Genomic DNA, 27,987 nt, shown 5'->3' with positions numbered 1-27,987 from the left:
TGATCTTTGGAAGGGTTTGAACCACTGGGCCCTGCACATGCTCCAGTGTTAACTGAATACGGAAGCAGTTAGTGAAGGGGCTGGATCTAAACATGGCCAGTCTCCACCCGTGCGCCGTGCTCTGCAGAGGCTTTGGCTGGCTCGGGGCTGTCCCCGGCAGATGGGATTCCCCATGTCACTGGACCGGCATGTCCTCCTTCCTCCCGGCTCTCTGTGTGACGGGATATCCCCGAGTGCCTTGTGCCAGGAACTCAGCAGCCTCCGGGCTCGGCTGCCCCGTGAGCTTGGCTGGGACAATAAACCCTCGCTAAGTCCCTGTGGTCCCCACTGGCACCCTAGCAGCACTGTGGCTGCTCAGTGCGGCGGTGTGTGGACGCAGCTCACCGCATTGGCTGTAACAGAGCCCGGGGTGGCAGGTTGTACTGGCAGTGAGAACAGGCCCCATTCTGAATTCTCTGCCGCCCACTCCCCGGCTCCCAGGCAGTCCCCGGGGTCACGGTGCGAGGGTTCTCGGCCAGTCTGTGACGGGTGAGACCTGGGCAGCCAGGAGTTGGTTTCACCCTCCGAGCCGGGGGCAAGGTGACAAATGGAGCAGCCCTTTAGGTTTCCCTAGGTCCTTCGGTGTCGCCGAACCCAGGGCGAGCGCCGGTACTGTGAGCTCGCCCATAGCAGCCTCCCGTTGTGCATGCAGAGGAGTCACCACTTCCCTCCGGAAAGTACCACCGCAGTGTGGGAAGTGAGCCAGGGTGCGGCACTGGCACCCGGGGCACCTGGAATCCGGTCCTGGGTCTGCCCAGGACCTGCTGGGTCCCCTGGGGCAAGTCGTGTCCCCGCTCCAGGCCTCAGTTTCCCTGGCCCCGGTTGTCTAGTTAGACTGTAAGCTCTTCGGGGTACGTATTTGTACAGTGCTTGCCACAGTGGGGGCCTGGTCTCAGCTTGGGGGCTCCAAGTTCTGCTGTTGTACAAAGAATAAATCGCGGCATCTTGCCCACTGAAAGTCCTGATGCCAGGGGGACCCACCCCGTTGATTGTAGCGAACTCAGACACTGGTTGCTTTCAGATCCCTAAGAAACGGGACCTAGTGTTAACCCGCCAGGGGCCATTCCCTGCGGATCCCAGCAGGGCAGCTCTGCCCCTCAGCTTGTTACCACGAGAGGCACATCCTGAAGGATCCTTCATCAGTAGCTTGCAAGGCTCCCAGGCCAGCAGCGAGGTCGAGAACCCAGAGCTGAGAGCCCCGTTTGGTGCCATTGGCTCTAACCTGACTCTGTGGCCCCCTGTGCCAGCAGGAACTGGGGGCCTGGCAAGCCTGGAAGGGGGTGGATGTCTCCTCGGGCTCCTGTTCCTCCGGACCTTGCGGTGGGCTGGCATCACCATGGAGGGACGCTCCAGCTCTTAAGGACAGGTTTCCCCCCAGGAGTTTCCAGAGTTGGCTGACTGGGGCTGGGGGGCCTGGCTGGGCTTGGCAGCACACATGGACCTCACAACCTGACACCCCTCCCCCCGCACCTCCGGAGGCCCTCAGCAAAGCCCCGAGGCACTATGCCAGTTCTGGCAGGAGTAGGAGGGTGCCTGGGCCCTGGGAACGCCCGCTGGCTTGGCTCCAGCTCTGTGGAGCTGCTCCAAGGGCGGTTTAGAAGCCAGAAACCTGCCCCTGTTTCCTTACCCCCAAGCCCTCCGGGACAGTGGAGATCCAAAGACGGTAAAGGGAGCGCCCAGCCGCTGAGGCTGGCGGGGCCCATCCCAGGGGCGCTGTGCGGATTCGAGCCCCTGGGATCGCACTGGGAAGCAACCAGGGCAGCACCTGGTGCACAGGGGCCCTGTGCCAGGAGGGGATGCCTGTCACGGAGTCCCCGGGCGATGCTCTGGAACTGCTCCCCATGAAGCCAGGCAGGACTCTGGGGCAGTCGCCTTCCTGTGAGCAGCCTGTCTGTAGGGCAAGAAGCTCACACAGCTTCCACCTTCCTGGGTCTGACCTCGGAGCATTCAGCATCCTCTGCCCCTCCGTGCGCTTCCCACAGCGAGTCTGCTCAGGCAGGGTCCTGGGGAAGCCAGAGGGTCCTGCCCCCGAACTTTGCAGCCAGACGTGACTCTCAGCCAGCCAGTAAAACAGAGGTTTATTAGACGACAGGAACATGGTCTAAAACAGAGCTTGTAGGTGCAGAGAACAGGACCTCTCAGCTGGGTCCATTTTGGGGGGCAGTGAGCCAGACAACCACATCTGGCACTTCACTCCATGTCACAGCCAGCCCCAAACTGAAAAACTCCCTCCAGCCCCTCCTCCTCTGGGCTTTGTCCCTGTCCAGGGCCAGGAGATCACCTGATTCCTTCGTTCTCCAACCCCTTAGCTCTCACCTTGCAGGGGGCAAGGGCCCAGGCCATCAGTTGCCAGGAAACAGGGTGTTGGCCATTGTCTGTATCCAGACCCCTGCACACACCTGCCCTCTAGGGCTCTGCAAGGATCATACACCCTTACCCCACCCCCTAGATACTTAAGAACTGCCTTGGGGAAACTGAGGCACCCCCACACTATTCAGAGGAAACATTAAGAACAGTCCCACTTCGTCACAACGCCTCACTGCCCTGCGGGGTCTGGGGCATTCTGCACTGGAGGCCCCCCATCAGGGAACGGCCCAGTGAGAGCCGGCTCAGCTCGCATAGTGATGGCCAGGTCCATAGAATCATAGAATCTCAGGGTTGGAAGGGACCTCAGGAGGTCGTCTAGTCCCACCCCCTGCTCAAAGCAGGACCAATTCCCAATTTTTCCCCAGATCCCTAAATGGCCCCCTCAGGGATTGAACTCACAACCCTGGGTTTAGCAGGCTAATGCTCAAACCACTGAGCTAGCCCTCCTCCCCAGCTACTTAGCCAGCACGTAGAAGGAGGGGGTTGTAGGGCGGCCCCCCGCTGGGCTGTGATTGGGGACCTCCAGAGCTGGGACAGCCGGGCGCTGCAAGAGACTCCGACCTTCTGTGGTTCAGATGCACACTGGGGAGCAGGTTACACTCCCTGGCCACCTGGGGACCTAGAAGCCGCTGGGGCTCCTTACAGGCCCCTTAGACTGCGAACCACCTTGGCAAAGGTGGGTGCCCCCCTCCTCCCCACCAATTCCTCCGGGCGCTCCCTGCTATCCACCTGCACCACGTCCAGTCAACTCTCCTCTCCCAGGCTCCTAGCATGGCCAAGTGATGGGAGAGCAGGGCGGGCCTGATGGAGGAGTGACCAGGGCTGCATGGCACCCCACACGCTGCTGGCACTGCCCCCCCTGCAGCTTCACGACCAGGAGGGGACCCTGCGAACACAGGAGAGACCTTGGGGAGGGGGAGACTTGGTCCGACGCTTTCCTCTGAGCCTGGCAGGGAAGGACCCTGGTGGGCAGCCCTGCCATGGAGCGCTGCACCCTAGCATTTCAAGGGACGGTCGAGTCATTAGCCGCATTTTATGGATGGGAGAAACTGAGGCCCAGAAAAGTGAATCCAGCTCTTCTGCACCTGAGCCCCACCCACAGCTTGTCCAGTTCTGCCCCAGGACTGTGATCACAGCTGGGGAACTCAACCGGCTTCCATGGAGCTACAGTGAATGACACCCGGTGGGATCTGGCCCATTGGCTTCAATGGAGGAAGGCTGAGTTACACCAGCTGAGGATCTGGCCTTATCCTACAGCCCCTCTTAGGGCCCAGATCACGAGGAGACACGTCCGTGTTCCCTGAGCTTGGCCCCCTGAGCCAGCTGCTCCGGGGCTCCCCCTGCACACAGCAGGAGAGCCCCAAACCCAAACCGACTGCAGGAGTTTGTGACTTGGGAGCCCCCCCCGGGTGGGGGCAGCACAAGGCTTGGAGCTGTCAGGAAGCGGGAGGCTCCCAGGTTCCCTGGGGGTGGAGGCGGAGTTTGGCACAGGGGAGCAGGGCAGCTGCAAATGCTGGCAGGTATTTTTGTTCCATAGCTGTTAGCAGGGATCAGAGCCCTGCTCTGCCGGGCAGGGGTCTGTCTGGGTGGCAGTGAGGATGTGACAGGATGAGGGGTGCAGCAGGGGACTTCCCACGCAGGGGGGGCCGGGGGGTGTCTCTGCACCTATTGCAGCCCATGCCCGTGGGGGCAGGAAGGGGAGCTATCCCTGTCCTGGGCCCAGGCTCTCCCAGGAAGGGTCACTGTGATGGGGAACAGTGCCGGGGCCCAGGCGGTGAAGGGAGCGCGGACACGCCAGTCCCAGCCTCTCCCAGCAGGAGGCGCTGTGGGAAATGGTGCAGGACCACTGACGGTGCGGGCATTCCCAGCTACTCCAGCCCCAGCCTCTCCCACCAGGAGGAGCTGAAGGGAATGGGGCAAAAGCAGCAGGTGTGATGGGGGACCCAAGTGTTTCGTGGGAGGGATAGTTCAGTGCTTTGAGCATTGGCCAGCTAAACCCAGGGTTGTGAGTTCGATCCTTGAGGGGGCCATTTAGGGATCTGGGGCAAAAAAAAATGGGGATTGTGCCTGCTTTGAGCAGGGGGTTGCACTAGATGATCTCCTGAGGTCCCTTCCAACTCTGATAGTCTATGAGTCTTGCTCGAGCCCGCACGGCAGAGGAGGGTCTCGAACCCAGGTCCGCTGCCTTGTAGGGCTGCCGGGCACGTGCTGATGCGAGCAGCGGACAGGCCGGGACTTGGGAGCAGACAGGGAGTGGGGATGAAGGGTGACATCTGGAGATGGGTTCTGAGATCCACTTGCAGGACAGCCAGATGGGTGCCCTGTTCCCTTCCCCTCGGGCTGGCCAGGCCAGCTGGGAGAACTGGGCTGTTTAATGGCTGCTGCAGACGCTACCCTCTAATCGGGGCTGGGGGGCTGATCCCATTCGGAGACACCCCCCGTCACTGACCCAGTTAGCTCCCCACCTGCTCCCAGCCGGACCTCGGGGGGCATTTCTGGTTGTCACGTCAGCTCCCACCCCGAGCCTGACACTCTCCTGTTTTGCCTCCCCTACAGGTCTAGGGCAGGCCGGCCCTCGGTGATGGAATACCGCCCCCGGCCGGACTTCCAGCCACACCTGACGTCGCTGCCCTACCAAGCAGGGAGCCAGCGGATGGGGATCCTCACTGTGGGCGGGCCCCAGGCCCTGGGGGACAGGCCTTGCCGAGCAAGGCACCATGTGGCCGTCTGCAAGCAGGAGAGTTTGTCCTTCGTGGAGCTGCCCAACCTCCAGCCTCCTAGTCAGGGGGACTTTAGTCTTGTCCCATGCTCCTCGGAGGGTCTGGGGCTCCCCATCTCCCACAGCAGCCCCATGGACGGGCGGGGAAGCCCGCAGTTGAGCCCCGAAGACTGGTCCCCCAGTCATCACAGCTACCCAGACTTCCGCCCCAGGCTGGGCTGGATCCCAGACTCTGGGGTCCCCTTTGGAGGTGATGCTGCGGGTGGGGGCTCTGGGACTCACCCAGGGGCGGTGGGGATTGCTGCCCCCCAGGGATGGCAGGTGGTGAGGAAAGCAGACAGCTGGCCTCACGGCACCTCCTTCGAGCTGCCCTCGCCTGTCCACGACGTCGTCAGTGGGCCCACGAGCCCCCCGCTGCTGCCCAAGTCCCAGGGGCAAGGATCCCATGGGGTGGAGAAGGAGAAGTTGGCCTGTGAGTATTGCGTGCCAGGAAAAGGCGGGCCTCACGGGGGAGGCTGGAGAGGGAGGACAGGCAGAGGGGGTCCATCTGGCAGGGCATGCTAGGGAGGAGGCATAGAGCTAAAGGCCAGAAGGGAACATTTATGATCTTCCACTCTACTCTCCGGTCATGCTTCTCCTGCACAGGGGTGAGGCCTGTGGTGTTCGAACAGAAGGAGCAGGGGTCTAGTCCCAAGCTCCCCAGATGAAGGGGGTCCCTGCAGTGACTTAAAACCATGAGTGCTAACCTCAGGGCAGAGTGTTAGGGCAGAACCCCCCGACTGGTTGTGAGTTCAATACTTGGATTTCACCAAGAAAGGATCAAGGGCAAACCCCTCCGGCCCTGTAACAGCCCTAACCATGGAGTCCCAGCCAGTCCCTGTGGGCACTCCGATCTGTCTTGCCACCCAGCTGAGTCTGCCTTTGTGATAGATGGTCCCTTACACCAAGGATCACAGCAATACTCAGATTACTCCCAGTCCCAAAGGACCGGTCGCTTACCCCAGGTCAATAGAATTTTAGAGCCTACACCAAAGACAACATTTGTAGTCAGTCCTGTAATAAATGATCTGAAGATTTATTCCGGAGCAGTAGTTCTCAACCTTTTCCCATTTGCGGACCCCTAACAAACTTCGAATGGAGGTGTGGACCCCTTTGGAAATCGTAGACACAGTCTGTGGACCCCCAGGGGTCTGCAGCCCACAGGCTGAAAAGCAAAGACGCAAGCCCTGTGTGTCCCTCAGGGCTAACCCAGGAGAAGCACTGGGGATCTTTTGCTTCTGCCCAGTAAACCTTGCCCCCTTTCCCCCCAAGTCCAGGCAGCATAAAGATACAGTTCCTTCCATTTAGGGCTTTTCCCTTCCCCTTCCCCTCTTCTGCTCTGAGCCGCAAACTCAGCTAATGGGAGGAATTCACCTGCATGCCTCATCTTCATGGGGGGGAAGAGTAAACAACAAAGTCTTTTGTCTTCTTTAACGTTCCAGGCTAGTCCGCCTGGTGCGATGGGCCTTTGCCTGCCTCGCTGGGCAGACATAATCCTGCCGTGGGAGCCCAGCATTTCACACTCGTCAGTGTCTCTCTCCTCTCGGGCGATTTACACAGTCCCAGAGGCTCTCGCGAGGCAAACGCTCAAATACTGCCCTGCAATACGGGCTGCAGGCGTTCTACGTGAGATGAAGGCCGGCAGCCATGCATCAGCATTCCATAAAGTCGGAATGCTAAATACACTCGGATAAGTGTAGTGCCTGTTTTAGCAATCCCAAAGCCCAGGTGAGCCAGACGGCTTGCAGCTAGGTAGCTGTCAGTATTCAGCTGAGGCCGGGGGACCGTGGCATGAGCTGGCACCTGGTCTGCCAGCATCACATCAGGGCTGGAATTGACCCCCCCGCCAGAGCCTGGATGTGGGACCCCGCCAGGGATGCCAGTTTTGGTTGGACGTGTGCCTGGAAGTTTCATTGCATGACATAATCTTTAGTTCCTGGGGACTCCAGGAGGTAAGTATAGACCCTTTGGCAGGTGCTGAGGGGGTTTCTGGGAGGCTCTTGTGCGGAACCAGTCTCCAAACCTCTAGGCTGAGCTTAGGGTGGCCCCCTGTGCAGGGTTTCCCAGGGTTGTCCCTGGTTTGAGGTAGCTGCCCCGGTAAATCTGTCAGGGTCCCAGTTCCCACTGCCAGGCCAGTTTTACAGGCTCAGGATCATCCCAGATGCCCTGCTGTTCTGTACCCCAGAAGTGGCAACCCCAGCTCCTGTGTTCCGTGCCACACCCATGCCGAGAGAGCGCTGCAATGCGGGCACGGCAAACCCCTGTCAGTAAACGACGGACCACGGAGCCCATCAGCCCCGAGAGAGAGCAGTAACTCGCTGCGCCGGATGCTGCAAAGCATTCTGGGATAGCATTTCTGCAAAACTAGCAAGCCCTGCCATGCTCCCAAGGGGCCTTGGAGGTATCGTCCAGGCCGTGTTTGCAGGGACTGGACCTGTTCAGGGAGCAGATAAGAGGAGCTCAGTGAGCCGCAATCCAAAGTTTGAAACACTAACACGCAATAGATCATATCACCTTGTTGTCCTGGTCACACATGGCCCCCTGCAATAGCCCCCCTTGGATAGTGCCCGCTGGGATCATAGGAAGGCAGCTGATCCTGGAAAATGCTGTTTATTTGCTTACTGTGGAGCGTCTGGTTTCTGACAGGCAGGACGGCCCAGTGGTTTTAGGGCCCTCGCCTGGGAGCCCCGGGTTCAGCTGGAACCCACTTAGCACTGCCACTGACTACGCAGGACCCGGAGTTAAATCCAGCTCCCTGGCCTGGCGCAGGGCTGCGCCAGGAGCAAACTCCAGTGCCCTCTCCCCAAGCTGAGCTGGCTCCTGCACGTGTGACAGGAGCAGAGGGCGGCCCACACCTCTCGGGAGGCAGCCCCTGTGACACACAGCTGGGCAGATGCACACTGCCTGCCATCTGCTCCCGCTGTCCAGGGGGAACCAGGCTGGAGGTGAAATCCAGCTGGCTATGTGCACATCAGACGCCCTGGTGCCCCAGGGGGGACACAGTCCTGCCGTGCCAGGGTCCGAGGCCCAGCTCCTCAAAGAGCTTAGGTGCCTAACTCCCATGGGCCCAACTAATTCCATCTGGAAACATGTCTGTGAACAGTAACGTGCACACACAAGCCCACAGCTTTGCTTGCTGGTGCAACCGCACGTTGGCTGCTCACGCTGCACCTAGAATGAGGCCAGCCTGCCGGCTGGGAGTCAGGAGGCCCAGATTCTATTTCAGGATCAGCCATCGGCTTCCTCTGTGCCTCAGTTTCCCCCTCTGTAGAACAGGAAACATCCTGTCTCACAATGGGGGCAGAGGAAGGGGCAGCTGTGGGGCTTGATTCGCTGCGACCCCTGGCCAGAAGCTGCTGTAAAGGTTGGGCATTGTTGTGAAAACAGGTAGGAGCAGGCAGAGACGGGCTCAGCATTCTGGGGTCCTGGGGGTGGAAGGTCACGCACATGCCTTGTGTGTTTCGTGCTCCCTTCTGATGATTAATCCAAGGAGAGGATAATAGCCTTCTGCTGCTGCCAGGGGGTGGAGCTCCTCCTTCAGCTCAAGTGGCAGAGGTCTGTGCTAGCACTCCTGGGCTTGAGCCCTACTGATGCCCCATGTGGCGGGTAGCACTGTGAGGCTGGGAAAGCTCCCAGCGTGGCAGGCCCTGAGTTCCAGGGGATGGAGCTGCCCAATGAGCTGTCTCCCCTGGGCAGCTCCGCTCTGTTGGACCCAATCAGCCCTGCTTCCACATGCCCCACTTTCCTGCTAGCTGGGGCCCAATCCTCACCGTGGCTCCTCTCTCCTTCCAGGGAGGAAGATCAGGGTCTACTCCCCCGAGATCCTCAGTGACACGTCCCCCAGCCTGGATGGAGACACCGTTTTCCCAGGGTCCCCAGTCCACGAGGACGGCAGGTGTGCAGGGGAGCTCGCGCTGCAAGGGATGGAGCCGCTGGACCTGAGGCCAGCTCCTGAGGGGCCTCCCCACCAGGTGCCCGAGACACTAGACCTGGCGCTGCCCCCCTGCTCGGCTGGCCGGAGCGCCAAGGGCTCGGCAGAGCAGGAGAGGCGACGCTTCTCGGCCTCGGAGCTCATGAACAAGCTGCAGCTGTCTCAGCGCAGGGCCACCTTCTCCCTCAAGCTGGGCAAGTCTCTCTCTGCCAGGAGCACTTCCAAGGAGAAAGAGGCTTGGGCGAGCCAGGAAGGTATTGGGATTCTCACACTGGGCTTACTGGTCAAACCGGTATGGTTGGCTTGGGGCCTTTCTTTCTTTCTTTCTTTCTTTCTTTCTTTCTTTCTTTCTTTCTTTCTTTCTTTTGACTCCAACCCCTTTGCATCAAATGCTCTATCCCACTATAGCGCCAGGTTAGCTGCTTTCATGCTATGGTGTACAGGTCTGTAGTCCTTGGTGCCCATCCTGGGGGATCTCCCTCCCTGTCCACATTCAGTGGGGAGGTCTGGGAGTGATGATGGTGGGTCCACAAGGTCTCTCTCGTCGAGTGGTCCCCCCAAATGAAGATGGTGGAGAACCATGTTCCTGGGAGGAGACATGGGCGGAAGGGGCACATCTGTAATGCCAGCTCCCCCCACCCAGCAGGGACCCCCTGAAAGCGTGAGAAGGGGGTGGAGTCTCCATGGCCATGGTGAAGAGACTGGGTGGAATCCTGGACCGCTGTCCCTCTCTTCCCCCATCATCGCACAGGTGCATGATGGGATTCTCCCTCTTCCCCTGAGCTGTTAGGCCTGTTGGAGGCAGGTTAGCGATGGACCAGTGGAGGCAGGGGAGGAAGGGCACCCTGACACAGACACCAGCCCAACTCCTCCCTGATCAGCTGTGAAGCTGCCGTCCATCCTTGCAGGTAAACTGAATGGAAGGGAGAAGAGCTGCAGCAGCATGGGCAGTGATGGCCTCCCATCCCCAGAGTCACCCAGCGAGCCAGGGAACGTCTGGCCCAGGTAAGGCGTGCGGGGAGAGCCCATGGCCCTAGGGGAGTGTTCCCAGCCCACCAGAAGGCACAGGCTAATGGGCAGGCTGCAGGGATCTGGACCGTCGAGAGAGGGAGGATGGAGGAAGGTGATGCCGAGTTCCTTGGAGGAGCTGGAGTTCCCAGGGCATGGGCTGGCGGGGACTGGGCTCAAACCCAGTTATCGGTGAGAGCTGTGAACCAGACCCCAGACACCCAGCGCCACTAACTAAACTCAGCATCCTGATGGAGAAGGGGGTGAGCCCCCATGGCATCCGCCCCATGGGCCTGAGCCCAGCCCCACGATGTGGGGAGTGTGTCCCCCATTTCACCCACTGCAGCCCCGTAGGCATGTCTGAGCCAGACTGGATGCCAAGGGGAGAGGCACACGAGAGGCATTTCTCAGCCTCTCTGTTTTCTAATCATCTTTTATCTCTCTCCTTTTCTTTTCTTTTCTTTTTTTTTTGCGTTTTTGATTTTTTTAAGATCCTAAAATAACCAATAAGTGATCTGCTCAGTGTTCACCTGGTGCTAACACCTGGCCCAATAGGCAGGCTCTGGCCACTCTGGTGTTTGGAAGCGGGAGGGAACACCCAGCCAGGACGGCCCCACCCTCCTTGCAACATGCTGATGGCTTTGCAAGGTGCATGTCACACCCCTTGGACTGGTGTGATGCCTGTCCCAGGTGCAGGGCAATGGAGGAGCAGGGCTGTGTCCATAGGGCTGGGCACAGTGTCTCCACCTGCCGGGGGGTGGGGCGGTGAAAATAGTGACAGCAGAGAGACCCTGGTCCCGCTGGCTCATTCCCGCTGCCTGATCTGGGTCTGGGTGACACCCGCTCTCGCTCCTGATCCGCACTGGGGTGAGTGAGCTCAGGATCAGGCCCCATGGTGCAACTCAGCCCTCAGGCCCTGATCCTCCACCCTACAAGTCAATGGGGGGGGAGGGGTGCAGACTCCAGTCCTCACCCCCCACCTCCATGTGTTCCCCTCTGTAGGAGCGAGGCGGAGCCGGATGGGTGCCTGAGCGCTTTGGTCCAGCACGAGAAGCGGCAGTCGAGGTTCCTCCTGAACTGTAAGCAGCTGGCTCGTCCCTCCCGGGGGATTTCCCTTCTGCCTTTAGGAACCCACATCCCAGCTGGAGCTGTGCTTAGGCTGCAGCTGGCAGGACAGCCGTGCCAAGCCCTTTAACGCCGGGGCAGGGGTTGCAGGCCCCCCACCCCCTAGCCAGCCAGCGAACCCCTATCATGGGCATCTGCTGCCTGGTCCAGAACCAGCTGACAGCACAGGGCACAGATGCCAGAGAGAAGTGCCTGTCTGAAATGGGCACAGAGGGAAGGAGCTGCTGGCCTGTGCCTCTGGCCTGGCTAGATGGCAGAGGGCAAAGCTGGCACGGACCCTCCCCTCTGCCCTTATGGCCAGTCCCCTTCTCCCCAACCCAGCCCTTAGACCCAGGCCAGTCCCCCTGCTCCTAGCCATAGTGCCCCCCTCCCACACCCAGACCATGCCCATATGGGGTTACCCTAGGGCCCCCGGAGGGGTGCCTCATTTGCCCCGGGGATGGCGTCTCGTTCCCTGCTGAAGGGCCCCCTCGGCCCAGCTGACCCCTCGTCCCCCCAGCCATCCTGTACCAGGAATACAGCGACGCCGCCACCGCCCGGGAGATCCAGCGGCAGCAGCGGGAGGACGCCCTGGCGGCGGAGGAGGAGGAGGAGGAGGAGAAGGAGGAGGCCGCCCTGGCGCTGCCCAAGCCCAACCTGTCGCCCAGCAGCTCCTTCTGTTCGCAGCGCTCGTCCCGCGGCTCCACCTTCTCGCTGTGGCAGGACATCCCGGATGTGCGGAGCAGCGGGCTGCTCAGCACCATCAGCCTCCAGGAGTGCAAGCTGCAGGAGGTGAGGGGGGCCGGCCCCCTGCTCGGAGTGTGGGCACGTGACGCAAAGCATTTCCCAGCGCTTGGCCAGCCACCGCCGACACAGAGCCAGGCCTGGCACTTACTGGGCATCGTCCCCGCCCCGGGGCCACCAGGGCTGGCAGGACCTTCCTGGGCCAGCGGGTTCCTCCCACTGATTCCATTGTTCTTGGGCCCACGGCGTCCGTTCACTTCAGTCGCTCTTCCCCCTCCCCGGGGCTCCCCCCGACGCATTCACAGGGCCATCTCCAGCACTGGGCTAGCAGGAGGCTGCGGGTCAGGGCTGAGGGGCACTGGGAGCTGGGGAAGGGAGGAGCCCAGGGCTGGGCTAGCAGGGGGCTGCAGGTCAGGGCTGAGGGGCTGCAGGTCAGGGCTGAGGGGCACGGGGAGCTGGGGAAAGGAGGAGCTCAGGGCTGGGCTAGCAGGAGGCTGCGGGTCAGGGCTGAGGGGCACTGGGAGCTGGGGAAGGGGGGAGCACAGGGTTGGGATAGCAGGGGGCTGCGGGTCAGGACTGAGGGGCACGGGGAGCTGGGGAAGGGAGGAGCCCAGGGCTGGGATAGCAGTGGGCTGCGGGTCAGAGCTGAGGGGCACTGGGAGCTGGGGAAGGGGGGAGCTCAGGGCTGGGATAGCAGGGGGCTGCGGGTCAGAGCTGAGGGGCACGGGGAGCTGGGGAAGGGGGGAGCACAGGGCTGGGCTAGCAGGGGGCTGCGGGTCAGGGCTGAGGGGCACGGGGAGCTGGGGAAGGGGGGAGCTCAGGGCTGGGATAGCAGGGGGCTGCGGGTCAGAGCTGAGGGGCTGCAGGTCAGGGCTGAGGGGCACGGGGAGCTGGGGAGGGGAGGAGCTCAGGGTTGGGATAGCAGGGGGCTGCGGGTCAGAGCTGAGGGGCACTGGGAGCTGGGGAAGGGGGGAGCCCAGGGCTGGGATAGCAGGGGGCTGCAGGTCAGGGCTGAGGGGCACGGGGAGCTGGGGAAGGGGGGAGCACAGGGCTGGGATAGCAGGGGGCTGCGGGTCAGAGCTGAGGGGCACGGGGAGCTGGGGAAAGGGGGAGCACAGGGTTGGGCTAGCAGGGGGCTGCGGGTCAGGGCTGAGGGGCACTGGGAGCTGGGGAAGGGGGGAGCACAGGGCTGGGCTAGCAGGGGGCTGCGGGTCAGAGCTGAGGGGCACGGGGAGCTGGGGAAGGGGGGAGCACAGGGTTGGGCTAGCAGGGGGCTGCGGGTCAGGGCTGAGGGGCACGGGGAGCTGGGGAAGGGGGGAGCACAGGGCTGGGATAGCAGGGGGCTGCGGGTCAGAGCTGAGGGGCTGCAGGTCAGGGCTGAGGGGCACGGGGAGCTGGGGAAGGGGGGAGCTAAGGGCTGGGATAGCAGGGGGCTGCGGGTCAGAGCTGAGGGGCACGGGGAGCTGGGGAAGGGGGGAGCACAGGGCTGGGATAGCAGGGGGCTGCGGGTCAGGGCTGAGGGGCACTGGGAGCTGGGGAAGGGGGGAGCACAGGGTTGGGATAGCAGGGGGCTGCGGGTCAGGGCTGAGGGGCACTGGGAGCTGGGGAAGGGGGGAGCACAGGGCTGGGATAGCAGGGGGCTGTGGGTCAGAGCTGAGGGGCACTGGGAGCTGGGGAAGGGGGGAGCACAGGGCTGGGATAGCAGGGGGCTGTGGGTCAGAGCTGAGCGGCACTGGGAGCTGGGGAAGGGGGGAGCACAGGGCTGGGATAGCAGTGGGCTGCGGGTCAGAGCTGAGGGGCACTGGGAGCTGGGGAAGGGGGGAGCACAGGGTTGGGATAGCAGGGGGCTGCGGGTCAGGACTGAGGGGCACTGGGAGCTGGGGAAGGGGGGAGCACAGGGCTGGGCTAGCAGGGGGCTGCGGGTCAGAGCTGAGGGGCACTGGGAGCTGGGGAAGGGGGGAGCACAGGGCTGGGCTAGCAGGGGGCTGCGGGTCAGGACTGAGGGGCACTGGGAGCTGGGGAAGGGGGGAGCTCAGGGCTGGGCTAGCAGGGGGCTGATGGTCAGGGCTGAGGGGCACTGGGAGCTGGGGAAGGGGGGAGCACAGGGCTGGGATAGCAGGGGGCTGCGGGTCAGAGCTGAGGGGCACTGGGAGCTGGGGAAGGGGGGAGCACAGGGCTGGGCTAGCAGGGGGCTGCGGGTCAGGGCTGAGGGGCACTGGGAGCTGGGGAAGGGGGGAGCACAGGGCTGGGATAGCAGGGGGCTGTGGGTCAGGGCTGAGGGGCACTGGGAGCTGGGGAAGGGGGGAGCTCAGGGCTGGGATAGCAGGGGGCTGCGGGTCAGGGCTGAGGGGCACTGGGAGCTGGGGAAGGGGGGAGCTCAGGGCTGGGATAGCAGGGGGCTGCGGGTCAGGACTGAGGGGCATTGGCAGAGCTGAGGGAGGGGGAAGCCCAGGGAGACACAATGCCACTGGTGCTGCACGCCCCCGTCACAGAACCCGTGCCCTCTCTAGGGTGGTCAACTTTCTCATTTGTGAAAACCAGACACTTAGCACCGGAATCTCCCCCGCACCCTGCTCCACCTCTTCCCCGAGGCCCCACCCCTTGCTCCATCTCTTTCCCTTGAGGCCCCACCCCTGCTCCTCTTTCTCCCCCCCCACCGTGGCTTGTTGCTCTCTCCACCACCCTCCCCCTGCCAGCTGAGCAGGGCTCTAGGGGTGGAGGGGTGACTGGGGCAGGGTGGGGGAGGGAGAGCCGGGCTCTGGGATTCGGGGGGTGTGTGAGTGGGGCAGGATAGGGGAGCCGCTGGTACCCCTCTCCACCAGAGCCATTCCTGAGTGCTCCGCCAGGCTCCAGCAGCCGCTGCTGCTCTTCCCACCCCCCAGTGGCGGAGGCCAGTTACTGCAGGTAACCGGACTTTTAGTGTCCGGTCAGCCCTGCCGACTGGACACTGCCAGGTTCCCTTTTCGAGTGGTCGCAGCGTGAGGACACCCTGGCAGAGGAGGAGGAGGCCGCCCTGGCGCCGCCCAAGACCAACCTGTCAAGGGTTCCCCCTCGCTCTCACCCCGGCAGGCCAAGTTTGAGCTGATCACCTCGGAGGCCTCCTACATCCACAGCCTCTCCATCGCGGTGCAGCATTTCATGAACTCGCGGGAGCTGAACGAGTGCCTGGGAGCCCAGGAGAAGCAGTGGCTCTTCTCCAAGCTGCCCGAAGTGAAGGATGTCAGCGAAAGGTCAGCTCCTCCCAGGGGATGGGGCCTTTTGACCTCCTGCAAGGTGCTGTTGGGGAAGGGGGATGCGGGGGGGTGAGACAGGAGCGAGCCGAGAGGCCATTTCGGGTGACCGGGGAACCTGGTTCAGACTTTTCTCCCTGCAGCTCTGCCCAGCGCCCTGGTCCAGGGGGGCCCAGGTTCTGGAGATGTTGGTGCTCAGAGCACCATGGGGTTGTGGTGCAGGCTTGTGTTGCTCTCGGGCGCTGTCTTGCGGCCCCATCTCAGGGTCTAACACCTTAGTCCAGGGCTGTGGGGAGCTGAGGACCCTTTTCCAGACAGGAGGGAGACCATTCCCAGCGGTGCTGAGATAGAGCCGGGGCCTCGAGCATCCCCGGGCGTGACCAGGGCAGCGGCATCGCGCCCCCACCCAGTGCTGGGAAAGGCCGGCGGTTTCCTCGGGGCCTCGGGTTCGCCTGCCCGCTAAGGCCCCGTCTCACGCCCTGGCTCCCCGGCAGGTTCCTGCTGGAGCTGGAGGAGCGGCTGGAGGAGAACATCCTGCACTTCGACATCTGCGACATCGTGCTGCGCCACTGCCCGGCCTTCCGCCGGGTCTACCTGCCCTACGTCACCAACCAGGCCTACCAGGAGCAGACGTACCAGCGCCTGCTGTGCGTGAGCCCCACGCCGCCCGCAGGCCTTGCTGCTCCACGGCACCGCCCCGGGGGCCACGCAGAGAGGAGAGCTGAGCGGGGAGCTCTGGGCTGGGGGGCAGTGAGCAGGTGGGGGGGAGCTCTGGGCTGGGGGCCGGTGAGCAGGCGGGGGGGGGGCTCTGGAGTGGGGGGCCAGTGAGCAGGTGGGGGGGGCTCTGGGCTGGGGGGTCGGTGAGCAGGCGGGGGGGGGCTCTGGAGTGGGAGGCCAGTGAGCAGGTAGGGGGAGCTCTGGGCTGGGGGGGGCAGTGAGCAGGCGGGTGGGGAGCTCTGGGCTGGGGTGTGCGATGAGCAGGAGGGTGGGGGGGCTCTGGGCTGGGGGGCCAGTGAGCAGGTGGGGGGGGCTCTGGGCTGGGGGGCCAGTGAGTAAGTGGGGGGGGGTTCTGGGCTGGGGGGCCGGTGAGCAGGTGTGGGGGGGCTCTGGGCTGGGGGGCCAGTGAGCAGGTGGGGGGGGGCTCTGGGCTGGGGGGCTGGTGAGCAGGCGGGGGGGGCTCTGGAGTGGGGGGCCAGTGAGCAGGTAGGGGGAGCTCTGGGCTGGGGCAGGCGATGAGCAGGAGGGTGGGGGAGCTCTGGGCGGGGGGGGGGGCAGTGAGCAGGCGGGTGGGGAGCTCTGGGCTGGGGTGTGCGATGAGCAGGAGGGTGGCGGAGCTCTGGGCTGGGGGGGGGCAGTGAGCAGGCGGGTGGGGAGCTCTGGGCTGGGGGGCCGGTGAGCAGGCTGCGGGGGCTCTGGAGTTGGGGGCCAGTGAGCAGGTCGGGGGGAGCTCTGGGCTGGGGGTGCTGGTGAGGAGGTGGGGGGGAGCTCAGGATGGGGGGCTGTTGAGCAGGCAGGGGGGAGCTCTGGGCTTGGGGGTCCCCTGTGTCCCCCACAGCCTCCTTCCCCCTTCCCTTATCTCTATGTGTCCAGCTCTGTCTCCTCTTAGCTCCTCAGGGATTTGGTCCATCAGGGATGCAGGACGGTTCTCAACAGCTTCCCCTTCCCACCACCTCCCTCCCTGGCCAGTTCGAAGGCTCCTGTCACGCCCAGTCCTGGATCCTGCTAGTTCCTGCGGGGATGTCTCCTGGAGTAGGGGTGGGGAGGCCCTTGCCCAGTGCCAGGCCCTTCCTGTGGTGACATCTCCTGGAGAGGGCCCTCGGGTGCTTCGATGGAGAGCCCCGGGTGTGTCGCACAGGCTCAGTGCTTGCTTCTGGCCTGATCCAACAGCCCACTCATGTCAGTGGAAAGCCTCCGCTAACTCCGGTGGGCTTTGGGGACCCGGCTGGGTGTGCTGCCCCTGACATCCCGGGAACCTCTGCCCCTAGCACCACGGCTCTGGGGACTTGTTAAAATTCCTGTCTACATTGTTCCAGGCAGGACAATCCTAAATTCCCAGGGATCCTGGCAAAGCTGGAAGAGGGGCCAATGTGTCAGCGCTTACCTCTCACCTCCTTCCTCATCCTGCCCTTCCAGAGGGTCATGCGCTTGCAGATGCTGGTGGAGGTGAGCCCCGGGGGGGGGGCGGAGCGGGGGTGTCATTGGAGAGTATCACTCCAGCCAGAGCCGGCCTGGCATTAAAGGGAAGTGCCCTGAATTATAGGGCACCACACTGCAATCTAAGGCCTATCTCTGCCACTGACTCACTGTTTGCCCCTGGGCACGTTGCTTCCCCTCCCTGTGCCTCAGTTTCCCCCCGTCCCATGCAGATACCCTACCTTTGTGAAGTGCTTGGAGAGCTGCAGCTGAGGAGGGCTCAGTGTGACTACACGGCCCGTTGTTCGGATTCTCTTTGTATTGTTATTACTTGGGCCAAACTCCCGATGGGCTCCCTGGGGGCTGCACCTGAGTGACAAGAGGAGCTAAGCCATTGTCAGAATGGCAGGATGTCCCCCGGAGATTGTTAAAACCCATGTCATGTTTCATCACCAACCAACAGGGGCACTACATTGGTCCATCTTAGGCGGTTTCACTTTGCATCTCTCATGCCGAGCCCAGGCCTGCCGTGTTAGCAACCCAACAATGCAGGGATTGCTTAAAACCTGCTTGCAGGGCATTCAGGCATTTCTGCTGTCTAGCTCTCTCTGTATCCCAGAGATCAGGTTCCCCCAGACCGCCGGGTAGGCGTGTTTTAAGTGCCTTACAAGGGCAGCAAGTGTTATTTTACGGATGGGGAAACTGAGGCACGGAGGGGGCGACGTGGCTTGTCCAAGGCCAGGGAACTCAGGCTGAATCTGCCTGATTCAGAGCAGGGTCTCTGGCAACCGTGGTGAGTGCTCTAACCACCCGGCTTCTGGCTCTTGTGGGGAGGGTCTCTCCCTCTCTCTCCGAACAATTTCAGCTGTGATCCCAATCAGAAACAGGAAATTTTTTTGAAACCTCGAAAATTGTCACAGGATGGGAACACCCATGTCCCGCCCAGCTCTGTTATGAAATCTTCCCCCAGCTGTCGGCAAACATAACACGATCGCGAGCTGTCGGTGCTGTTGGGTGACAATGGGACAGAATAGCAGAGGGAGCCACTTTCTTCCAACACTGCACAAGGAACTCTCTCTGCTTCCCTGGAGAGCTTCTACCTAGGGCTTCTCCCGTCTTAGCCCTGCCTGACGGCCTGCTCCAGATATAAAGAAACAGCTCCCAGACTGTCCCACGTGCCGCTTCCCCCAGGCCTAGGTAGCCGAGCCACAGGCTTGTGGCAGCAGCCGCCTCTGGGATTCACGGTTAGACCAATGGCGTGAGCTGAAGGGTTTCAGAGGCCTGGGATGTAGAGCACTGGTGACCTCAAGTGGCAGACTGGAGTCAGTGTACGCCACCCATCCTCCCCTCTCCCTTATGCCTCACTCGATCCACACACCTGCTGGGCTACGCCTTTCTTTGGTACCAGGCCCCTAACTCTCAGTGTCTGGAAACGAACTCCCTGCACTGGCTGCTGCCGTGGTGCTTAGAACCGGTCCGGAGTACTCAGGGAACCAAGGGAGGCAGCGTGGCCTGGTGGATAGAGCAAGACCTGAGTGTTATTCCCAGCTCTGCTATTGCCTTGTTAGGTGACCTCGGGCAAGTCTCAGCCCCTTCGTGCCTCAGTTTCCCAGCTGTAAAATGGGGGTGAAGATACTGATCTCCTTTGGGCTGTGCTTTGAGATTTCCTGATAACGGAGCTATTATTGTTATTCAATGTGCAGGAGAGACCAAAGCCTCCATGGAAAGCTACCGATTTGCCCTGAACCCTGATCAGACACTCTAGATTGCCACGAGATTTCCCCAGCTGCCTGGAGCTCCCAGTGCAGGGGTGGGAGGGCCCAATATAAGCCCCTCAAATACTGTAAAGTGTTACCCACATGGCCAGGTACTGTGCCCGGGACCAGGACTGTTATTAAATAGCTCCTAAGCTGCTTTTTAGAACAGACTGGACCCTGTTCCTCGTGGCTCTGGACGGGGCGGACAATCACCGGCACCAGAGTGAGAGCGGATTGTTACCTCCTGGATTTGGCAGGTTTTGCCATCACTTTGCCCTGGTCTGTGTTCGCCAGGAGGCCAGAGCAGAGCACAAAGGGCCCTGTAAAGGTTTGCCCAAGGGGCAGAGTCACAGTGCATCGGGCTCAGCCTACACCAGCAAAGTCCCCTGCCACAGAGAGCTCACACTCGCACGAGGGCCCCGTTGTGCTCCCGAGCGCCTGTGCTGAGATCACCGAAGTCCCCCTGGATTCACAGGGCGCCAGCCAAATTCGACCTCAAACACGCTACAGGTCTGAGTCTGTAGCTCTGGTATCAGCTGGTGCCATTGACCCATTCTGCTTCTGGGGCACTTTGGATTGGTTCATGCTACTGATCTGTGCCCCCCGGTGCTGGTCAGGACTGCTGATCTCTGGTGCTGAGGTGTTTGGCTTGGGACTGACACCCGGGGCATCTGACGCTTCTTAAGTCGATACGTTTTCTGTCTCCTGCTTGCAGAACATCCTGAAACGCACATTACAGGGCTCCCGGGACGAGGCCACGGCCACCAAGGCCTTCAACCAGCTCAAGAAGGTAACTGGCGAAGGCCAGGAAGCGCTTTGAGAATGGTATAAAATCTCTCCACGTGGGCTGCGAGGACTGGGCTGGCCGGTGGGAGAGCAGGATGAGCACTGTTTTGTCTCCGTGACTGGAGCTGTGTGTGTGTGTGGAGGGAGGGTGTACCTTGGGGCCTTTCTGATTTGGGGGTGTGTCTGACTGGGACAGGTGTCCTTGCAGGGAGAATTGTGGGTCCTCTCTGTTGTCTTGGCTCAGATTCTCCATGACACTGAGTAGCAATGTGGTGTGGCACAGAGGGGCCTGTTAGGGAATCGTTTACACCTCGGCAACACCCTGGCCATTGGCATAGGTTAGAGCAGCCTTGGGGCAGCTCTAACTTCCACCAGCTGGCAAAAACACTCCCCCCGTCCCCAGAGGACTGTATGCCAGCCGGGACTGTCTGGAGCCCAGAGCTTTCTGGGGATGACGCCGGGGCCATTTCTGCTGGCTCTGCACCATCTGGGAGCTCCCTTGTCCGGAGGAGATTCTCAGCTGGCCGGCCCTGGGGACTTTCTGACCCCTCTGCACTGGCTGAGTGGGAGGTGGCGGCTAACGGCTCCCTCGCCTCCCCAGCTCGTGAAGGAGTGCAATGCCAGCGTCCAGTCCATGAAGAGAACCGAGGAGCTCATTCATCTGAACAAGAAAATCCACTTTGAAAGTAAGGTGAGCACGGGGACTCATCTGGGGGAAAGGGGAGGGGGGAGAGTCCTCGGAAAGCCGGTTCCCCCCAGAAAGCAGCGAACCCAGGGAACACAGACCGGACCCAGAGAACACAGAGAACACAGACCGGATCTACCAGAGAAAGCACAGCCAGGGCGTGTGCGTCTTGGGCCGGATGTGTCTTGGGCCAACTCCAGGGACTGCGGGAGCTACCAAAGGGGCGAATCAGCCAGATCCTCAGCTGGTGCCAATCTGTGTCCAGTGGAGAGAGACAGACGTACACCCCATGGGGATCTGGCCCCAGGCTCTGAACAGGGTGTGCCGCCACCCAAAAGTGTTCTAGACACAGACACTTCTGGGTTCGATACTGTGTGAGTTCGACAGGGTGATGCTCGATCAGCCCTGCCTGGGAACCCAGGCTCCAGTGGGTTTAAAGTCCAGTCTCGTAGCATGCAGGTGATGGGCTCTGAGTTCACATGCTGACTGGATGCCTCCTCCATATGGCCACCTATTCCGCCATGGAGACACCAGCTTCCTGCTCAGAACTGCCCCCAGAGCTGCTACCTCTGCAGCCATCTGCACGGGCCACTGCTGCTCCTGTGACCAGAGCCCTTCGCGCTCTGTATCTTTCACTGATCCCCCAGCCACTCCCACTCCCACCACAGCCAGAATCAAATGTAAAGGGCTCCCCATCCTTACCGAGCCCCAGGCTTCAGCTGAGCCACTGGGCTCCACCAGCCAAGCTCCTCTCCTGGTGCAGCTGCATCATGGGAGGTTCACGCCATGGCCAGGCTGTTGGACCATTGATGTGTGATCGTTGTGTCTCCGGGATGGAGCCTTACAACACCCTCCGGCTCTGACGTCTCCTTCTCCTTTCTGGGCTGGGGCCCTCGGCAGATCTTCCCGCTGATCTCGCAGTCGCGCTGGCTCGTGAAGCATGGGGAGCTGGTGGAAGTGGACATGCAGCTCATCAGCACCCTCGCCGCCAAGTTCAAGCTCTCCACCAAGATGGTGTATCTCCACCTCTTCAATGACTGCCTCTTGCTCTCCAGGAGGAAGGAGTGAGTGGTGGGGCGGGGCGGGGCAAGGCGAGCTGTGCAGGATGGATGGGATAGTCCTGTGGAGCGTGGGTCTAGCCGGCCTGGCTCTCCTCGGCTGGAGTTCACGCGCTGGCCCCTCGCACTCACAGGGCCGGAGGAGCAGGAGAGGGCGGTGCGCTGTCCTCCCAGCAGTGGGACGAGAACCTGGGCTAACAGGCTGTAGACAGCTCTCCTTCCGGGTCTCCACTGGATGCCCCACTCACAGGTTCCCCTGTGCTGGGAGGAGAAAGCAGGCCACAGCTCGGGAGCAGGTGCTTGAGGCTCCACATTCACCCTGCGGTTGGCGCTCTGAGCGCAGACAAGTTTGTGGCAGTTTCTGGCCCGCAGGGGAGAGGTCCCGGCGGAGTCTGGGGGATGTGCGGCCTGGGCCCGTCTGTCATGCTGGGCAGGCCCCAGAGTGAAAGCCGATCCTGCCCGTGCCTCGTTTCCCGGTTCCCTCCTGCACAGGAGCAGCGTGTCCTGCTCCCCAGGCGTCAGCGCCTGCCACGCGCCGGCGCTGAGCAGCGGGCGCTGCTGCCCCTCGGTCACCGTCTCTCTCCCTTTGCCCGTCTCGCCCAGGACGGGGAAGTTCGCGGTCTTTGTTCACGCCAAGATGCCGGAGCTGAAAGTGACCGACCTGAGCAGGAAGCTTCACGGGGTGCCGGGACAAATCTTCCACCTCCAGCTCTTCGACCGCCAGCGGCTGAAGCACCAGGTCTTGCTGCGGGCACAGACCGAGTGAGTGCCCAGTGGGGCAGGGCTGTCTCCATGTGACACCCCCAAACACCCCAGCCCAGCTCCCCAGGCTGTCACCTGGCTCGGGGGAGGGTTACGACCAGCCTGGGACAGGAGCCCTTATTGCCGGCCAGCTGGTGGGGACCTGGCCAGCGGAGAGCCAGCATTTCTGGGGAGCTTCTACTGAGCGATGGCCGGGGAGCTGTCTCTCACTCCGCAGCAGGGGGCCTGCTTAGCCCTTGAGCGGTGCCAGTGTCCCAGCAGCGGGCACAGCTGACACGGGCACCAAGCCCGCATCCCCCAAGCCACCAGGCTGCCGGGTAGGGAGGGACGCAGCTGGCTCTGGAGGTAGGCTCACCAGAGTGGGAAGCATATAGTGCCCATCAGGGCAGCTCCACAGGACTCCAGCAAGGACCAGAGCTGGTCCACAGGCTGCCAAGTTTGGCCCTGCCCCCAGGGCTGGATCAGAACCGTCCCGGAGTTCTGGGGCATCAGGATGTGGGATTTGGGTTTGGCCTGTGTGGAGATGGGTGACCCGCTGCCAGTTGGGGCTCTCCCCAGTTCTGAGCCTGTTCAGATCAGGGGGGCGGTCTGGGTGACTCTCTGGGAGCCTCGCCTGTCCTATCGGGGAGGGCTGGGCTGACCAGCTCCGTCTGGCCCTGCAGGAGTGAGAAGCAGCGGTGGATCTCGGCAATGGTCCCCTCCAGCCCCCAGACGGACAGGGAGCATGTCACCGAGAATGCAGGTACCCCTGAGAACGCGCCCACCCCCCTCCTGCCAGGGCTTGAACCCAACAAGGGACCAGCCTGGCTGCAGCAGGATCTCGGGTACCAGAGGCATGACCCTGCTTCGGACATGACAGCTCTGCTGTGACTTTTGGCTTCTGTCCCTCATCCCTGGGTACTCCCCTGCCCCAAGCACCTAGCATCCAGGTGCCCCAATCACACACAGGTAACATGGTGCCACGGAGCAGTCAGTCCTCTGTCAGGCCAGCGCCAGCCTCCCCGTTTCTGGAGTCACGCTCCCCTCACTGCTCCCAGCAGAGCTCAGGCAGAGCTGGACTGGCTCAAGGGGGATGTGTCCGGCCACATCACTAGGGAGATTTTGTCCCCGGTGGAACCTCAAGGGTTCCAGAGTGGGTAGAAGCAGCCTTCCCTCGGATCCCAAACCCCTGCCCCAGGGTCCCGGGCAGTGCGTGATCCTCTGTCTTGCCACTGCTTCCAGACACCGCCCAGGTCCAGTGCATCAAAGCCTACAAGGCCCAGGAGCACGACGAGCTGACCTTGGAGAAGGCGGACATCCTGGGGGTCAAGACGAGAACCAGCGATGGTGAGGGGCTCTGGCTTCGTCTCTCTTCTTCTCCCTCAAGCTGCCCTCTCCAGCCCCAACACCGCAACGGCTGGCAGGCCGGGCAGTGGCCCCCCCCCAGGCTAATGTTTCCTTCTCTCCCGCACAGGCTGGCTTGAGGGGATCCGTCTGTCAGACGGGGAGAGGGGCTGGGTCCCTCAGGGGCACGTGGAGGAGATCACCAGCCGGGGTGCCCGGCTGCGCAACCTGCGTGAGAATGACCGCATCAAGCATGCCACGAGCAAGCTGGAGGAGGAGCAGGCATGAGCCGGCCCAGGCGCTGGCCAGGGGAGACTCTGGGAACACAGTCGGAGCCCTGCGTCGTGGCAGGGCGATGGGCAGAACGGTGGGGGCAGGACTGGTCCCGTTGCTAAGGGGCTGCTGAGCGAGCATCCTGGGCACACCCACCAAACGGCACCGGGCGATGGTAGCAACAGGCCGCGGCTTGGTGGATGATCTGCCCTGGCCTCCATGCTCCCCGCTGCTGGCTGAGGCTCCAGGGAGGGAACGAGGCCCCGGGAACCTTCTCCACAAACGGACCTGCTGTTCTGTGCTCTCTACACGGTTTTCTGGGAAGGTGGCACTGGCTGCCCTGGGTGGGATCCTGGCCTGGTTCCCGTGGGCACGGCCGGCCGGGGGAACCATCTGGCAACAAACTCTCTGCCCTGGCCCCTATCAGAAACAGGATACCGGGCAAGGGGGACCCTTGGTCTGACCCAGTGGGGCTATTCGTGTGTTCAGGCGCCACCCACCCAAAGCATCATCTGCCTGGAGGGCAGGGACCAGCCAGGCAAGTGTCTCCCCAGCTGGATGGGCACCTTGTGGGGGGAGCAGCGCACCATCTCCATGGCCCAGGCTTCTCGGGGTAGGGTGGGGGCAAGTTCCTGCCGCTTCCATCCTGGGCCAGCGTCACACCAGGGAGGAGGGACCCCATTAGTGATCCCTGGAGCTGCCCATTCTTCGAGGGGGGCTGCAAGGCAGGGGGTCGCCCCCGAAACAGCATCGCCAAAGCCGGGCTCCAGGCCCCTCCCCTTCCATGGAGGTTGTACTGCTCTGCCAGCCCGGGCACCGCTGGTGCAGGACTCTGCCCCCGGCGCTCCCCTGCGATGGCCTGGGGGGCTGGATCGGCCTCGTTGTCATGGCAGGGGACAGCCACAGCTCCCTCCACCACGGCCCGGCCCAGCTCCTGCCTCGGCCTGGATCCTCTGCCCATGGCTAGCGGGTCTGCAAAGGAGCCAGGACGGAAACAGCCCCCGCTGACGTCTCACCCGCTGTTCCAGCTCGAACCGAGCCGAAGGAGGAGGGAGACGCCGGGAGAGGCCAGAGACCCGCTGCAGGGGCTGGGTTTGCACAAGCCGCGCGTCAGTAAAGGCCTTAATTCACTGCACGGGTGTTTCTTTCACGGGTTCCATTGGGCCGCGCCCACTGCTGGGCTATTCCGCTCCTGACCCCCGCCTGCCCCAGCTCTGCTGGTGCCCCTCAATGCCGACCCGCAGCCCCCCTGCTGTTCCACTCCTGAGCAGCCCCCCAGCCCCAGCTCTGCTGGTGCCCCTCAATCCCAACTCGCAGCCCCCCTGCTGTTCTACTCCTGAGCAGCCCCCCAGCCCCAGCTCTGCTGGTGCCCCTCAATCCTGACCCGCAGCCCCCCTGCTGTTCCACTCCTGACCCCGCCTGCCCCAGCTCTGCTAGTGCCCCTCAATCCTGACCCGCAGCCCCCCTGCTGTTCCACTCCTGACCCCGCCTGCCCCAGCTCTGCTAGTGCCCCTCAATCCCGACTCGCAGCCCCCCTGCTGTTCCACTCCTGAGCAGCCCCCCAGCCCCAGCTCTGCTGGTGCCCCTCAATCCCGACTCGCAGCCCCCCTGCTGTTCCACTCCTGAGCAGCCCCCCAGCCCCAGCTCTGCTGGTGCCCCTCAATCCCGACTCGCAGCCCCCCTGCTGTTCCACTCCTGAGCAGCCCCCCAGCCCCAGCTCTGCTGGTGCCCCTCAATCCCGACCCGCAGCCCCCCTGCTGTTCCACTCCTGAGCAGCCCCCCAGCTCCAGCTCTGCTGGTGCCCCTCAATCCCGACCCGCAGCCCCCCTGCTGTTCCACTCCTGATCCCCGTCTGCCCCAGCTCTGCTAGTGCCCCTCAATCCCGACTCGCAGCCCCCCTGCTGTTCCACTCCTGAGCAGCCCCCCCCCCCCCGCTCCAGCTCTGCTGGTGCCCCTCAATCCCGACCTGCAGCCCCCCTGCTGTTCCACTCCTCAGCAGCCGCCCCCCCCCCCCCCGCTCCAGCTCTGCTCGTGCCCCTCAATCCCGACCCGCAGCCCCCCTGCTGTTCCACTCCTGAGCAGCCGCCCCCGCCCCAGGTCACTCGCTTTTGCCCATTGGCCCCCCAACATGAGCGTGGCCTGCTTGGTTATTTAGCACTTGCTTAGCCCAGGCCTGGCAATCACCCACTACTGAGGGGTGCCAGGGAAGGTGTGTTGTTGGGAGGGGCCTAAACCACAGAAGAAGAAGAAGATTAGGGTTGGAAGAGACCTCAGGAGGTCATCTCGTCCAACGCCCTGCTCAAAGTAGGACCAACACCAACTAAATCATCCCAGCCAGGGCTTTGTCAAGCCGGGCCTTAAAAACTTCCAAGGAAGGAGATTCCACCACCTCCCTAGATAACGCATTCCAGTGCTTCACCACCCTCCTAGTGAACTAGTGTTTCCTAATATCCAACCTAAACCTCCCCGACTGCAACTTGAGACCATTACTCCTCGTTCTGTCATCTGCGACCCCTGAGAACAGCCGAGCTCCATCCTCTTTGGAACCCCCCTTCAGGTAGTTGAAGGCAGCTATCAAATCCCCCCTCATTCTTCTCTTCTGTAGACTAAACAAGCCCAGTTCCCTCAGCCTCTTCTCGTAAGTCATGTGCCCCAGCTCCCTGATAATTTTTGTTGCCCTCCACTGGACTCTCTCTGCAATTTCTCCACATCCTTTCTGTAGTGGGGGGCCCAAAACTGGATGCAATACTCCAGATGTGGCCTCACCAGTGCCGAATAGAGGGGAATAATCACTTCTCTCAATCTGCTGGCAATGCTCCTAATAAACGCAGCCCAATATGCCGTTAGCCTTCTTGGCAACAAGGGCACACTGCTGACTCATATCCAGCTTCTCGTCCACGGTAATCCCCAGGTCCTTTTCTGCAGAACTGCTGCTTAGCCAGTCGGTCCCTAGTCTGTAGCGGTGCATGGGATTCTTCCTTCCTAAGTGCAGGACTCTGCACTTGTCCTTGTTGAACCTCATCAGATTTCTTTTGGCCCAGTCCTCCAATTTGTCTAGGTCACTCTGGACCCTATCCCTACCCTCCAGCATATCTACCTCTCCCCCAAGCTTAGTGTCATCTGTGAATTTGCTGAGGGTGCAATCCACACCATCCTCCAGATCATTAATAAAGATGTTGAACAAAACCGGCCCCAGGACCGACCCCTGGGGCACTCTTCTTGATACCAGCTGCCAATTAGACATTGAGCCGTTGATCACTGCCCGCTGAGCCCGACAATCTAGCCAGCTTTCTATCCACCTTATAGTCCATTCATCCAGCCCATACTTCTTTAACTTGCTGGCAAGAATACCGTGGGAGACCGTATCAAAAGCTTTGCTAAAGTCAAGATAAAGTCAACAACCCCCCAGTCTCTGGGCGTGGGGGGAGGGTCTGGATCCAAACCTAGACCCAGATCCAAACATTGCTACAGGCCCCCAATGAATGGCTGAACCAACCAGCTGGACGTGACCAACCCAGACCTTTGGATCCGGCCCATCTCCAGCCCAGCCCAGGCCTGAGCTGAGCTGGCTGCTGCGTTGCTGGGGGGAAGTGCTGGACAGCAGCGCAGGGCCCAAGCCCCGATCCCAGGGCAGGTGCCACCGGGGCCAGGTTGTGGGAAGTGCACCCCAGGGCTCTCCGTGGCCCAGGATTAGCAGGAAGGAGCCAGGGGTCCTGGGGGAGCGGGTGCTGTGTTACTGGCTGACGGGAGGGGCTGTCTCTGGCAGGGACGAACCCCAGGCACTCAGTGGAGCTCCCCCATTCCCAGCGTCTGGGCCAAGGGGTGCTGTGACTTTGCTCTGCTGGCTGGCCCGGGCCCTGCTGCAGATTGCGGAGCGCCCTCTCCGTCCTGGGGCAGCAGAACTGGGGCTGGAGGCTGGGGCTGGTGACAGCCCTGGGCTCGGGCCAGGGTGCTAGCGAAAGAATCAAAGACAGGCCCTCTCGTGTTCTGCAAAAGAGGAGGCTCTGGGGGCCCAGGCCAGGAACAGCC

At 62.2% G+C, this 27,987-nt stretch overlaps 1 protein-coding gene across 3 annotated transcripts in view; it reads left to right on the top strand.

Moving 5' to 3' along the window:
- Nucleotides 1-25,200, top strand: part of ARHGEF19 (Rho guanine nucleotide exchange factor 19) — a 30,628-nt gene extending 5,428 nt beyond the window's left edge. For all 3 annotated transcript variants that reach the window (XM_043531845.1, XM_037881381.2, XM_037881383.2), the window contains 15 exons: nt 4,963-5,597; nt 8,957-9,349; nt 10,004-10,100; nt 11,106-11,182; nt 11,728-11,999; nt 15,021-15,181; nt 15,676-15,828; nt 17,215-17,344; nt 19,787-19,861; nt 20,459-20,548; nt 21,443-21,606; nt 22,204-22,362; nt 23,025-23,104; nt 23,584-23,688; nt 23,816-25,200. In XM_043531845.1, the coding sequence (XP_043387780.1) occupies nt 4,988-5,597; nt 8,957-9,349; nt 10,004-10,100; nt 11,106-11,182; nt 11,728-11,999; nt 15,021-15,181; nt 15,676-15,828; nt 17,215-17,344; nt 19,787-19,861; nt 20,459-20,548; nt 21,443-21,606; nt 22,204-22,362; nt 23,025-23,104; nt 23,584-23,688; nt 23,816-23,973 (2,724 nt within the window). In that variant the 5' untranslated portion in view covers nt 4,963-4,987 and the 3' untranslated portion in view covers nt 23,974-25,200. The remainder of the gene's footprint in view (nt 1-4,962; nt 5,598-8,956; nt 9,350-10,003; nt 10,101-11,105; nt 11,183-11,727; nt 12,000-15,020; nt 15,182-15,675; nt 15,829-17,214; nt 17,345-19,786; nt 19,862-20,458; nt 20,549-21,442; nt 21,607-22,203; nt 22,363-23,024; nt 23,105-23,583; nt 23,689-23,815) is intronic.
- The last annotated feature ends 2,787 nt before the right edge of the window (nt 25,201-27,987 follow it).

This window comes from Chelonia mydas, chromosome 18 (genome assembly GCF_015237465.2).
Source record: "Chelonia mydas isolate rCheMyd1 chromosome 18, rCheMyd1.pri.v2, whole genome shotgun sequence".
NCBI classification, from domain to species: Eukaryota; Metazoa; Chordata; order Testudines; family Cheloniidae; genus Chelonia; species Chelonia mydas.
The sequence above is the reverse complement of the archived record's forward strand: the minus strand, read 5'-3'. Positions and strand labels throughout refer to the sequence as shown.